Source organism: Panthera onca, chromosome A1 (assembly GCF_046562875.1).
Source record: "Panthera onca isolate mPanOnc1 chromosome A1, mPanOnc1 haplotype 2, whole genome shotgun sequence".
Classification (NCBI taxonomy): Eukaryota; Metazoa; Chordata; class Mammalia; order Carnivora; family Felidae; genus Panthera; species Panthera onca.
This window is the reverse complement of record NC_138339.1, coordinates 52,990,511-53,005,970: the sequence shown is the minus strand read 5'-3', so window position 1 is coordinate 53,005,970 and position 15,460 is coordinate 52,990,511. Positions and strand designations below refer to the sequence as shown.

Here is a 15,460-nt window from a genome sequence, read left to right as displayed (position 1 = left end):
GTCAGCACAGAGCCTGACATGGGACTTGAACTCATGAACCGCTAGATCATGACTTGAGCTGAAGCCAGATCCTTAACCGACTGAGCCACCCAGGTGCCCCAATGACTATTATTATTGACAACTTTGGTCCTTGTTAGTAAATCTCTGCTGCAGTGAATTTCATTTTTTTTTTTTTTTAATTTTGGTTCATGTAGACAACTGTCAGAAATAATTTGGGAATGGGTGTTCTTAAACTAAATGTATCGGTAAATTAAGAGTGAAGACTAGCATAAACAGAGGTGTGTGTGTGTGTGTGTGTGTGTGTGTGGTCTTCCAACACTTGCTACAGGGGCAGAGAAAGGAAAAAAAACTGTGTTGAGCACCTATTAAAAGTTCCAAGAACTCAATCTGACAATGCATATATTTTATTTTTCTCAATATTTTAAAAAGCACTATTTTACATTAATTGTACTCTCATTTTACAGGCAACTGAATCTTTGAAAAATGAAGATTGGATCTAAAACTTGGATCTATGTGGCAACAAAATTACAGGACCACACTGCCTCTAAATGACAGCATGGACCATCAAAATGATGTCTTAAGGCATGAAACAGGCTTTTTGGCTTTGCTGCATTCTTCAACCTTATACTAACCTGTTAGAAAGAACAACTTTTTTTTTTCTTTTTCCTTTGTATATTTTTTCTTTAAATATCCGTGACCCTGTCAGGCATCTGACACAGCACAGAGGAATGTGCTGAATTGAGACTAAAAACAATGGAAACATGTGTACTAAGTAAATGTTAAAAGGCTAAAGGTCTTGAGAAATTGTACTAGTGATTGTATTGAACTTAAAATGTTACAAATATATGACTTGATACACAGAAATACTTGCCACAGCTGAGTTTACAAATACGTAGTTATGTTCACCAGAAGGGCATGAGTTGGCTGAGATATCACATTGTTGGAAATGTGAAGAGCAAGGGTTTTGACTTATAAAAGATTCCAAAATGCTTTAGAGAATGTCCAAAAAGGAGGATAGAATTTATTAGGGTGAGAAGGAGGGAGAGTGAGCATTAAAAAAATAAATAAATAAATAAAAATAACTTTTCACTGCACTTCTGGGTTCATTCTACAAAAATAAACACAAATATTAAAATATTTTCTCTACTCCCTCTTTTTTTCAATTTCCAGTGAATAAAGGGCTCAAATTAAATATACATATAGAAGTAAGCACCTTGACAAGAGTTCAATCCTCAGTTCTAGTAAGTGGCTTCAACACTAGTTAATATTAACAAATGGTAATTAAAGAAAGAATTTGAAATGAGCTACTTTTGTGCTCTGTAGCTTGAATCATCTGGGATCTTTTTTAATGTTTATTTATTTATTTTTAGAGATGTGGGGGCAGGTGGCAAAAGGGGGAGAGAGAGAACCCTAAGCAGGCTCTGCACTGTCAACACAGAGCCCGACGTGGGGGCGCCGGGCTCGAGCCCACAAACTTCAAGATTACGACTTGAGCTGAAACGAAGAGTCAGATGCTCAACCAACTGAACCACCCAGGCGCCCCCATCCCAGACCTTAATACAGCTATGTTCCTAGACTACACTCAGAGCAAAGATTTGGTCATTTCCAACCTGGAAGCACTTTGCTAAGTTCAAAAGAAAAGACTCTTTCCTGGGCACTCGTAGCAAAGTCTTGTTTTTTTATGAGATAACAGATTTTTCATGCCTTGCCTGTTATTGAAGATTGATGCCATAGGGATCTCGGCACATGAATAATCCTCAATTTAGATTATAAGCTTCTTAAGGTTTTTTATTCTCTGGTGAAGAGGCTTAAATATAGCATGTGCCTAGTTGATGTTTTAGAATAAACCTTGATAATTTCACATTTCACCAATAAATATGTGATTGTTATTTCCAAATGAATCCCACAACCACCTGATTTCATGTCTCATCATTGCATCTATATAGCATATTGATTTTGGTTTGGAATGGTCATTAAGGGCACCAACTCTACAGCGAAGAGAGAGTCTGGGTCTTACTACAGACACCTTCACCTAATAGCTTCAGAAGGTGCTATTCTTGGGCAGGTTACCCAATTTCTTATTCTTTAGCTTTCTCTTCTATAACACAGGGATAATAACAGTACATAGAATTTTTTAGCATTAAATAAGAGAATATAGGTTTATATAATATAACCTGATATAAGAACATTCAATAAATATTATCTATGATTTTCAATGTGACTCAAATTTTAAGCTCCAGAATATAATCTTCATAAGGGGAGCGGTTTATGTTTGGTTCACTGTAGCATTCTATGCCTACAACATAGTAGGAGCTCACAGTAGGTTTCAAAGAAATGTTCGCTGAATCAATGTATGAATCAATCAATGAATTCATTTTTTGTAATGGAATATTTTGTTTTCATCAGTCTTAAAAGTAAAATTAATATAGTGTACTACAATACAGGCAGGAAATCCCTCTTTATATGAAATACAAGCTTCTAAAATTATAAGTTAGGGGGTGATTTTTCCAATAAGTAAAAAGTTTGTTACAATTTAAACAATATTGCAATTAGATTTCCTTAACTCATAACATATAGAACATTTAAAACATCTTGATAGGAAAAAACAAAAGTGTATTTGGAAGTCTTCAGAAGCACACACATGAGGTAAAATGAGGTATTCATATACTGATGATGGTCATTCATGAGCTCTCCCTACCTAAAGAATCCTTGCCTTCATATATGTAAGGAAGTAATTCTGCTGATATTTTCTCAGATTCTCCAAAAATACACTGATACATGATTATACATTCTAAATATATGATTTCAATATTAATATTTGTTTTTCATCTATCACCATGTATTTTATGTTTGCTTCATTCCTCAACTCTCCCAAAACATCACATCAAATGTTCGTTAGTTCCATCTAACTACATGCACTAGAAACAACTTTTGCTATGTAGATAAAAAGTTTTTGGGGCGCCTGGGTGGCGCAGTCGGTTAAGCGTCCGACTTCAGCCAGGTCACGATCTCGCGGTCCCTGAGTTCGAGCCCCGCGTCGGGCTCTGGGCTGATGGCTCGGAGCCTGAAGCCTGTTTCTGATTCTGTGTCTCCCTCTCTCTCTGCCCCTCCCCCGTTCATGCTCTGTCTCTCTCTGTCCCAAAAATAAATTAAAAAAAAAAAAAAAAAAGTTGAAAAAAAAAAAAAGTTTTTAAAAATCATACCATAATGAGAATGGTAACTCTTTGAACCTTTCTGTTGTGCTAACTTCAGATTTTAATGTATAATTACTTTTTCATTCCATCAGCAACGTCACCAATATGATATAACTTGCCCTCCATGTTAATCGGCATGCAAATGTTAATCGGCACTCACCAAAGACAGTCCTTGCTGGTACAGACTCTCTGTTGAGCCAGAAAGAGACTTGGGAGAGAATAACCGTCATTATGCATGGCAGGTATGTTTGAATAACGAAATAGCCAATCTTTCTCTTCAGGTGGAAATGAGTGGTCATTACAACATATTCTCCTAGAGGGTAAAACAGACAGTAAGGTGAAACAATTTGACCTTGAAAAGAAGTTATCTTTAAATTTTTCCAGCAGCAGCAAAAGCCTGTTCTTTAGACCTATCCTGTCTCCAGGTGACATTTGGTTCCCAAAGAGAAAAGCTTTTATCCAGGAAAGGAAAGAGATATTACAAAAACACACCAAGACGGGTCTGAGGATGAGACTGGGGTGCCAGAAATGTCATAGATATTGTCAGAACCTTATCATGGTACATCACACATTTCAGACATATCTGAGCATCTATTTACAGATTGGCTTTAATGACCATGAAGGCAATGTGTGAGTCCCCGATGACACATACTAATGGGTTAGAACAGATCAGATCCCCAGTTTACCACTATGGAAGACATTCAGGCTGTCTAATGAAGAAGCTTTGGTGTCCAACTTGGGGGAGTTCCTCGCAACACCAACAATTCCTTTCAGCAGCTCTGTCACCTTCAGTAAGTTATTTAGCTTAAGCCTGATCTTTGAAATAGGAGAGTGAACTATCCCCTGGGTTCTATTCCCAGGGTTTCTCAAAATTTATTTTGAGGAATACATTCATCAGAATCACCTGGAAATGTTTTGACATTCAGTTCTTCAGGTCCTACCTAGATACACAAACGATTCTTTAAAAAAAAAAAAATTTTTTTTAATGTTTATTTTTTAAAGAGAGAGAGAGACAGAGCACAAGTCGGGAAGGAGCAGAGAGAGAGGAACACAGAATCCAAAGCAGGCTCCGGGCTCTGAGCTGTCAGTACAGAGCCCGAAGTGGGGCTCAAACCCATGAACTGTGAGATTATGACCTGAGCCAAAGTCGGACACTTACCGACTGAGCCACCCAGGTGCCGCCACAAACCATTCTTCAGGGAGGCCCAGGAAAATCCATTCCAATACAACTTTTGAACTTGTCCCAATTCCTAGCCTAGGCTAGGAAATAGTAGACTAGGTAGGCACAATTCATGGTTTTGGTATGTATCAAAATCTGATTTCATTTAGAGGTCGAAAGTGATAGACATACAAACCAAATTGTAGGAGTTTATTTTTTTAATTGATGTTATATTTTCTCAATTATAAACCTTTAGAATCCATTCTGAATATATATATACTAAGCTATCTGTCAGTGGGTAGAAGAGAACTAGGTGTATTCTTACACTATCACTTCCTTTGGTTTTCACATTTCTCCATCTTTCTCCTTCCCTTCAACTCCAAACTTCCTCCTATGCAACCTGTTATATATGTTTCAGTCTGTGGCCATCCAGCTTCAGCCCTTAATGAGGCTAAAACTGTTCATGATCTCTTAGTATCCTAAACTTCATCTTTCTGGAAAATAATTATAGAGGTTCTGAGTGTAGTTTGGCTTTCAGCTTTCTTCCCCTTTTTTTCTTGACTCTAGCCAGGATTTCCTTTCTCACCCCTGACCCTAGTGTCATTTGTACCTAGAGGGCTGCCAAATCTAGAGCTCTAAGTAACATCGTTTTTAAAATCAACCTGTATTCCCAAATATCTACAAGACATCTCAGACATTCTGATTTTTTATTGACATCACCAACCAAATACATTCAAAAACAGACATTAGTTAACCTTTCCCATAAAAAATAATGACCAGCATACAGCTGTGTTGAATTTCCACTTAGAGTCCATCTTTAAATTCATGGTACTCTCATCTTTCTACTCACTCAGGCTAAAACCCTGGAATTGATCCACGGATGTGAAGTAGGGCTTCAGAGGGAGAAAGAAAGGAATAAGTTGATCATCACAATTTTAATTTCTCCTGTGCAGTATCTCCCAGTCTATCGTTCATCTGGTGGTCACTGCTCTTAATGCCTTTGTAGATCCGTTAATTGTCTTGCTCATCTCTAGCCACTCCCTCTCTCCAGTTTTCCCTAAACTTTGATGCAGAGTAATCTTTTTAAAGCATATGTAGGTGCACCTGGGTGGCTCAGTTAGTTGAGCATCCTACTCTTGATTCCAGCTCAGGTCATGATCTCATAGTTGTGGCATCAAGCCCCGCGTCAGGCTCTGCGCTGAACATGGAGCCTGCTTAAGATTCTCTCTTTCCCTCTGCCTCCTCTCCTCCTTGTTCTCTCTCTCTCTCTCTCTCTAAAATAATAATAAAAAAAGGATATGTAAAATCTTAAAATACCTTAATGGATTCCCATTGTCTACATTAAGGTTTCTCAACCTCAGCACTATTGACATTTCTGAACAGATAATTATTTATTGTGAGGGCTGTCCTATATGTTGCTGTATATTCAGCCTGACCTGTACCCACTAGATGCCACTAGCAAATACTCCACTCTTCCCCAGTGTCACAATCAACATTGTCTCCAGTGTTACATAGTGACAAGCAAACTCCCTAAGCTGTATTTAAGACTCTCTCTGTCACAGCTCTAAAAATGCATTTTAGCATTACGTCTCATAGCTCAGCACTCATTCTCACAACTCGGTATATTGAGATACTGATACAAAATTCTCTACATGACACCTATTACTGCTGAATATTTTGTTCACCTATGGGTTGGGATGAATCCATAGCAGAATAGGAGGAAATGTACCGTAAAGGAAAGTTTATTAGCTTTGGAAGCAAATGGATTTGAGCTCAAAACTTAGACATCTTATATTCTTACTGTTAGCCTTGGGCAACTCAGTCTCTGATCCTCTGTTTCCTAATCTATAAAATAGTGAGAAGTATATTGTGGGGAGAATGAAGAATAGGGAGTCTATTTAAATCATGTTGTGTAAGAGTTTTAAAATAAATTTTAGTTCCTTTTCCCATTTTCTTATCTGTTCCCTCCAATCAGAATTGGTAAAAGTATTAGTAAAATAAATGCATTTATTCTTCACAGTAGGAAATAATTCACAAGTGCAAATAAGCTTTCACTGATAATTGTTAATAATGATAACAATTTTAATTGTTATCAGTAATGTTAGTTGTTTTAATTGTTATCAGTAATGATTTACTGATCCCTTGTAAGTAATTTCAAATTTATTTATAGCTTGTTTACATTTATAATAATATCTTATACTTTTTAGTTTATCTAATTTATATGCTTATATCCCTCTCATCAAACTTAAAATTAATTGGAAAAGGATAGTTCTTTGAATATAGCATGGTTTTACATATTTTAAGTATTCAAATATCTGTGTATGGTGAAAAGGGACACACTGAGATTTAAGGGCACTCACTCAAATCAACATCCATCAGAATCTCTCTTTGGGAGGGAAATATGCTTACTAATTTCTTTTAATTTTCTATAGATACATTAGGTGACCTCCAAGGTCACCCAAAAGAATTAAATGATTCAAATTTGAGAAAGATGCAAAAAAACAATTTTCCCCGGGCTACTAAAATGTCATCTTATGGACATGGCCATGTTACATTTTATCCTCTCAGGAGTACGCATTATTATTCTAACCATTCATTCAACTGAGGTTTACAAAATTTTACCAGCCCAAAGAAAAAATTCCAGAATGTCAGAAAGATGAATATCTATACATATTCCATTATCATCTTCTGTTGTTCACAATGAACATTTTAGGAAGGTTCTGAAAATGATATTATTTTGGAGGAACTATTATTCAACATATTTGTTATATAAACCATTTTGTCACTAACAAAATAGAGAAAAGAGGATTTCAAATCTTCTGAAATCATTTTCTTAAATTAAACAAAATCTAAGAAGCTTTGGCACAAAACATTTAAGTAAGGAAAAGAAAAGGCAGCAAAATCAGAATCATGTTGTAATAGTTTAAAAATAAAAGAAAAACACAACAAAAAAAATCAGTCTCCTAAATTGAATAGAGATATTCCTAAAGAATATCTCTAGACATCAAGTGCTTATGCACTAAGCATGTCAAATTCTTTTCCTCTAATTCAATAATCTAGAAGAATTGTAATTCAAATATCCTTGCATATCATGTAACCCTCAGGGAAGCTTGTAAATTAGATGTGACAATATTTCTGATACATTACCATACAAAATTAAGGAGAAGGAAGGAAAAGAAACAGGGATCTAAGTCAGAAAGCAGCTTTGAGGGTTTGTTTAGAACTGGCTTCCATTTACTTGAAGAGCAAATTCCTTGCTTAACTTTATTTGACTTCAGTTTCCTCATTTGTTCAATTAAAATGATAGTGCTTTACTTAATTATTTCCTCGGATGCTGTGAGGATAAAATGAAATGGTAGATATGGAAGTTATTAAAAAAAATTGAGTCACATGCATATTTATAGCGTGTAGACAAAAGGATAGAAAGGTATTCTTTCCATATCTAGAAAGCAACCATTCACTTCAACAAAGTTGTAGTGAACATTAGGTCCGTATAAAGTTGATCTTTTCCTTCCAAGTACTCTGAAATTTGTGTTTTCTAAGTTATGTGTTTCCTAAGTTTCTATGATACCTTTTTAATGGGAACGAGGAATGAAAAATATCGAGGGAAGAATTCATATTTTAATATCTGCTCAAAGGGTTATGAAATAGAAATAAGAAAAAAAATGGTTAGAGTTCTAGGCCACTTAGCCTCTCTAGACCCATCTCTTCATCTGAGATAAGAATAGGTTGATCAGATGACTATAGAGTCTTTTCTCCCCACCCCCAACTGCCAGGCTTTACATTTTATGGCTACAATGATTTCTCTGGAGATCATGTACTAGGTTTCATAAATGAGAGACTTGAGGCTCCTTGGATGAATGTTTAACAACACTGCTGCCTCCGGTCTGGGAAAATGGTTGTTTCCTCATTCATTTTGACCCTGCAGGGTCATCCTTAAATAAAGTCATCCAGAGAAGATTTTAAGGATGTCACAATTTCTTTTGGTCTGATGTTCTAAGGATAAAAGATAGTCATTCACAAAGAAGAAATATTCATACTCAGCAAAGCTCACCTAAATTTCCTCTGATCAAATCCATCTAGTAACTTAGGTAAATATGAAGGCTTTAGTCATCACTGTGTACTTAAAAAATGTATTACATATTATTTTGTTATTGTTTTCTGGCCATATTTTCATTACACCTAATGACTAATTATTATACTTATTTAATTATTATACTTCCCTGTATAAGTCATATTTCCATGCCTCTTAATGACTACTATGATTTTTGCATGGGCTCTCCTTAAAGAATTATTTAGGAAACATAATGTGGTATAGTAGAATGAGATGGGGGCCATGTCTGTGGTCTAGTTCCAAACTGCTTTCTCTGATATGTCAAGCAGAAATGGCCTCTTCTTCTTGCCATGTGGCTCTCTTGCACTAACTCTATCACTATTATTGATAGTAATATCTAATATTTATTACATCGTTTTTACATGTCAGGTGCTCTGCTAAGGAGGTCACGTGCATTTTCTCATTTCAATCTCACAGTAGCTCATGAAGTAGATCCTCTTATTATCTCCAAATAGCACAAGAGAAAAATGAACAGAGAAATGTCTTGCCAAAGGTCAGGAAGTTAATAAGTGGTAAAACCAGCATTCAAAACTTCACAGCATAATTCCAGAGCCCACACTCTTAAATCCATGATGCACCACATTATAGGATTTCACACATGTCTACATTTCCTGTTTCTAGTCATGTGGTTGAGAGCACTCTGCAGCTAGACTACCCAGGTTCAAATCCCAGCTCTGCCAATGCCTTGCTGTATGACCTAAGAAGAATAGTTAAATCTCCCTGGATTCAATTATGTCCCATCTGTATAATGGTTATAGTAAGAATAATACCTATATCCCAGGATTGTTGTGATGATTTGAACAATGCCAAGTGCAGGTTAGCTACTTGTATCAATCAACTATGAGCTTCTTGAAGGCAGGAATTATGTGTCCTTCATCTATCTTTTCCAGGCCCAATTACAATGTCAAACACAGTAAGTGAGCAAATGGCTGAAGGAATTAGTTAATAAATAAATTAATAACATAGGATTGTATTAGATTTGAGAGCTGACTGGTCTCATCATTTAGTGTGCCTTTAAGGTTTTTCTCTGCCAGGTGACTAGCTGTACTTCAAACTAAATCTCCAACTTACTTACTTCTCCAAAATTTTATGGCAGACTCCAGAAAAAAAGATTGTGCTTTAGTGGGTTTGTACTGAATTTAAAAATCCAGGGATTGAACTGAACCTCTTATTTCCCCCCTCCTAGGTCACAGAAAAAGACCACTGAAAAAGACCACTGGTGTTCACATGTGAGTTGGCTCAGGCAAGTAGGGCAACCCCTTCTAAGAGGTGATCTATATTGCTTCTCTCCCCACAGAGAAATTTAAGGTAGAAGATGGTTTTTATCTAATCATTCTCAATGTGTGTGCTCCTTCTTGCTATCATTCCTAGTCTTCTGGCAGAAAAAGGGAGGTAACAGCACTCAGTGCCATTTTAACTTACTGTTTTTAGGGCTCCACAAGGATATTTGAAATATGGGATGGAAGACCTTAGAAAAGATCTTTGTTTCTTCCCCCACAGAAATCTATAAGGGTGGGTTTTTGATGAGCTAAAGGGGACCCAGAAGAAGTATAGTTCAGTGTCTTATCGTGGAGATGAAAATGTACACCAAACTGAGCTCCTACATTGGAGAATTTGCTCACTATTTTCCTCGCCTCCCTTTCTCCCATCCCCCAAACAATATCCATTACGGGAATGGTAAGAAAAAACTTTTATTTGTACAGATAAACTTGCTGTTCTAGCACAGATGAGTACTTTTAATGTACTCAACTTATGAGGTCCAGCCAGCATGGTGGTGGTAGATTAGGCCACTGCCTCTCATCCCCTAGCCCCAATTTGTGCCTGTGTATTATTTCTGAATAACTAGAACGTATATAGGCTAAAGCCTGATGAGGCCAGAGAAGTCTCCGAGTTCATCAGACTAAGCCTCTCACTTTGAAGACATGGAAACTGGTCATAAAGAGGGAATGCAGAGACATGTCAAGGTCACTAGCACTAGAAGTAGAGTGGAGGCACACCTTCCCGTGAGTAATCCTCATGGCTTGTGTATACTTTTACTATTGAATACCTGCATGCCACTGAATTTGAATTATTGTTTCATTCACATCCCTCATCCTCCATTCTACTGATATTAGATGGAGAATTTCTAGAGGGAAAGTCCTATGATTATTATTTTCAATGTTCTGGGCTTAAAATACTGATTATTTGGTTTCCAATAAATACAAATTAACAACATGAAAGTCAACCCCTGCAGTTACTCTTCCTTGATTATTCTAGGCTGGATACATTTCTTTTTTTATTCATTAATTCAAAATATTTAGTGTCTCCTCTGTTTTAGTTACTATAGTAAATAATAGGGATACAGAAGACAGATATGGTCCCTGCCCTCACAAAATGTTAATCACAGCACTTACCACCCATTTTGATAATTATAGTTTATATGTTTGTCTTCCTTTAGATTTCACATTCCATGACAGCAAGATCTCTGCCTTGTCTGTCATCGACTCTCCAGTGCCTGCCACAATATCCAAATAGCATTCGATTTTTAAAAGTAAACACTGCTCATTTTAATATGTTTTCTCACTTGTGAAGAAAAAAACATTTTCACTATTTTCCATGTTATTGAATATCTTCAAGACTATAGCGATAACTGCTACATACCATTTTGAGTATTTACTATATGTAACACTCTGTTCAATGTTTTATATTATCTCATCTTTAATGCAAAATTATAGAATCACCACTTCTTAGAAGACACCAGAGTTTCTAATTGGATACAGGACTTTCCCAAAGTCACCAGGCTTCTATGTGGCAGGACCAAGATTTGAGTCTACATATTTCTCACTGCAAAGTTGAAAACTTTATACTATGCCACATGTATTTTTAATGTTGGCAAAACTGAGGAGCAATTTTCTCCATTTTTCAAAACAAGAAACATAAACATTTGAATTTACAGATTAGCCATGGTTTCTATAAAGTAAGCAAAAGGCAGATACCATTAAGGAGGAATTTTCCAATAACCAGAATAAGATATATTGACCTATTACATGAACATGTTAGAATTATCAGGGTCCTAATATAAAGCCTGAAACATAAGGAAGAAATTTTTCTTAGAAAATCAGCACTTCTACCCTTACGTATTACCAAATCGCATTTTTTAGAAATTACAAATCAAAGTGAATGAACTAATTTAAAATTTTAAAGACAACTATAAACTTGTTAAGTCTTCAATAGTTGAGCATAACTAAAAGTATTAGGATTGAGGGAGGGTTAAAATCCAAACTTTATAATTTTCCAGCCTGATGATCACATTACATTTAGTCATAAAATGGATATTTATATAACTAAACTCTTAATTTCTTGAAGCAACTTTAAAAGTTTAAAGTTTTGGGTCCAGCTGCTTAATAGTTATCCGATCTAGTTCTCAGTATTCTGTTGGTAAAGCAGTTACAACACTAAGAAGAATGGTACCTCACCTACTTTTAATTCCAAAGTGAAGTGGTCAGTAATGTAATTATGTTTCTGTGGAATTTAGCTGTGGAAGATCCATCGCTGGAGACATGAATGGATAGGTTTATGTTGAAGAAATTGATTTTTGGTATCATATGTGTAGAGGTCACTGCTACAAATGCACCGAGATTCATTGAATCATGGCAATAAATTAGGCCTAGATGATATTAATAGCTAACATTTATTAAGAATTTTTTCATGGGGCACCTGGGTGGCTCAGTTGGTTAAGAGTCTGACGTCAGCTCAGGTCATGATCTTGTGGTTTGTGAGTTTGAGCCCCGTATCGGGCTATGTGCTGACAGCTCAGGGTCTGGAGCCTGCTTCAGATTCTGGGTCTCCCTCTCTTTCTGCCCCTCCCCCACTCATGCTCTGTCTCTCTCTGTCTCTCAAAAAATAAGTAAACATTAAAAAAATTTAAAAAAAAGATTTTTTTATGTGCCAGAAAATATCATAAGCACTCTTTATGGATTTAATTTATTTCTTCCACAATCATCAGGTAAGGTAGGAGTAAGAATTTAATCCATACATTCTTCCCCAGAAGTTCACATTCCTAAATACTCTGCTACCCTGATCACATAGAACCAGTACCTTATTTTGCCAACAAAGAAACAGAGGCCAAAAGACGTTAAATGCTGAATCCAAGGGCAAAACTCTGTAGAGTGTATACTATAAACTCGCTTAATTGGTCCTGGTTTAGCAGAATTTCTTGTTTCCATATGTGTTATTGAAGACCTTACTGAATTCTCACATTCTCACAAAAACTGCTTATATTTCTTCTGAAATATCTGGAATAATCAAATTAATCAAATGGCACTTACCTGTACTAGATTGAACAATTCCAGAATCTACTGTTTGCCCAAGAAGGTCATACTGATTTAGGCGTGATCCATCTTCTGCTACAACCACTGAGCGTGCTGGCTCTCTGGTCCACTCATAAACAACTTCTGCTCTGGTATAGGCATCTGAAAGGAAAGAAGGGTACATGGCCCATGTGTTATGCTACTTTCATTCTCCTAATTATTTGGTGAGTCCTATCAGTTTCATATTTTCTATTGCATGGTTGCAGAGGGCAGGCCAGGAAAGGAGAGCCCATATCCCATAGTTTAGAACACTAAAACACATTTTCCGATTTGTTCAGTCATCTGTTCACTCTTACAACAAATGGTTATTAAGCATCTACAAAAGACAAAGTGCCTTACTGAAAATATGCTACTGAACATAACTAACAAGGTTCCCTACCGCTGTGACAGTAATGGGGACAAAAACAGATAAGCTAATAAACATATAACTTCAAGTAGTGTTAAATGCAATAAAACCATTCACAATGGGTAAGAGGGTAGAGAATGCACTTATTTTAGGTGAAAGACTCAGAGAGGGTCATTGTGGAAATGACAATTATATGCATGACAGAAATGAGAGTAGGCTATATAAGTCTTGGGGAAGAGTTTGATAGATAAATGAACAAATTTTTTTTCCCTCTGGTGCAGGTAAAAGTGTGATATATTTGAATAAGAACAGGAATACCAATATGGGCAGAACTGAAGTCCATAAGAGATGACATAAGGCTAGAGGTAGTAGCCTGGGTCCAGATTATGTCTGGCCAGCAGAAGGTCATAATAAATGTAAAAAGTAACACTGGAAATTTTACGGAACATCTGTTTCTAAAGGAAGTCTGATTTTACTTCTTTTTTAATTAATTCTCCTTTTAATAGATATTTACTATGACAATGATGATGTTGATGAGTGACACCATTTAGCTCATTACACTTCTTAATTGTTTTCATTTACCATATCAGTTTTAACCTAGTCATCCTTCTATATGAGAAACTAGGTCAAAATCCTGATTCATTACTCAGGAAATGTGGGGGAAGAATTGTACAAAATAAGTGAGAAGAAGAAGAGATTCCATAGTTTTTCTGGTGGTCACAGGACACCCACTATACATAGGGTGGAAAGATAGTACACACTTTCCTCTCTTGAGATGCAGAGTGATATTAAAAGTTAAAAGACTATTAGATTAGCAAAAGCAAAGTTTCCAGGGTGATTGAGAGGCAGATATGTTGGCAAAAGTTGGCTTTACTGTAAAAGCTTTATCCCTTACCCAATTTCTGCATTAGGCACGGTAGACAAAATGCCCAGGGTCCACAATACCTTTAGGTGGACAAATAATGTTTTAATTTCTTTTAAAATCAGAAAAAAAGTGATCCCATTTGGGTTTTATTAATCTTTATACAAATATAGTCCTCAATTATAAAAGTTAAAAATATAAAATTATAAATCAAAGTATAGTTTTAATATACATTTTTTGAGGAATTGTTCAAAAAAGGCAAAAGTGCCCAGAGCCCATAAAAGTCATAATGCATCCCTGCTTTACCCATCCCCTCCCATCCCAAGGTAACCAAACTTGGGTGTGTTTTTTTTCAAATCTTTATTTGTCCAAACTCAAATATTATGAGATATGAAGTGATCATTGCATTTTTACACACACGTGAAGCTGCCATAAAAAAGATGTGAGCCGTGCCCCTCATTCTCTGAACAAAAGCTTTTTTCTGTCTCTGGGATGAGTTTTGCAGAAGGTGCAGTCAATATTAGTATTAGTATTCTCCTAATTTTACATGGGTACCCCATCTGCTCCAGCATTACTTCTGGACAGATTGATAGTCAAGTTCAAGTATATTTTTTATCAAATTTTCCAGGAGTTTGAGAGAATATACTAGAAATTAATTTAGTGGTTATTGCTTCTTTCATAAATATGTAAGACTGATAAATGAATAGTTTTGGAATTTGTTCTGATTTTTCTTTTTTAATTGTGGCTGTCCTCATTGACTTTTTTCATGGCACTAGTCTTGTATGTATGTATGTATGTATGTATGTATATATGTGTGTGTGTATTTATTCACAGCTTTATTAAGGTATAATTGACAAAAATGTAAGACATTTAAAGTGTACAACATGAGGATTTGATATACATATGCATTGTGAAATAATTCCTACCAATGAGTTAACACATCTCATTGACTTAAAAATGTTTTGAATCATTTTAGCATTGCATTTGTTAGAGAGGAGGATTGCATTTGTTAATAGCATCTGAAACATGATTTATTTTTATAAAATCCCTCAAAGAGTGCAGAGCACATTAGTTTGAGAACCATATTGCTTACAATTTGTAGGTACCTATATTCAGTAAAATATTTTTCTGATCGTGATAAAATTTTTTAATGGGCCTTATCTAAGAAGACATATCAAGTTTATGATAACAAAGAATCATTGATTGTTAATATGGAAGGACTTTAGAGGTGATATAGCTTATCTCATTTTATAGATGATAGACCGAAGCACAGAAACTGTGAATGACTTGTTTAAGGGTGCATAGCTGTATAGTGGGAAAACCGAAGTAAGAGCATAGGATGACATCCATTCTACTCCAGTGCTATTGATAAAGATTTTCTAGGCAAAAACTGTATATTAGATGCTTAAAATCCAAGTAAGGATACTTGTTGGTCA

The 15,460-nt window shown here is 35.8% G+C and overlaps 1 protein-coding gene across 1 annotated transcript in view; it reads right to left on the bottom strand.

Moving 5' to 3' along the window:
* GABRA1 (gamma-aminobutyric acid type A receptor subunit alpha1) overlaps positions 1 to 15,460 on the bottom strand; it is a 61,197-nt gene that overhangs the window by 10,865 nt on the left and 34,872 nt on the right. Inside the window, exons 7-8 of the mRNA XM_060634937.3 lie at positions 12,775 to 12,918; positions 3,355 to 3,507 (exon numbers count right to left, since the gene is read on the bottom strand). Coding sequence (XP_060490920.1) covers positions 3,355 to 3,507; positions 12,775 to 12,918 — 297 coding nt within the window. The remainder of the gene's footprint in view (positions 1 to 3,354; positions 3,508 to 12,774; positions 12,919 to 15,460) is intronic.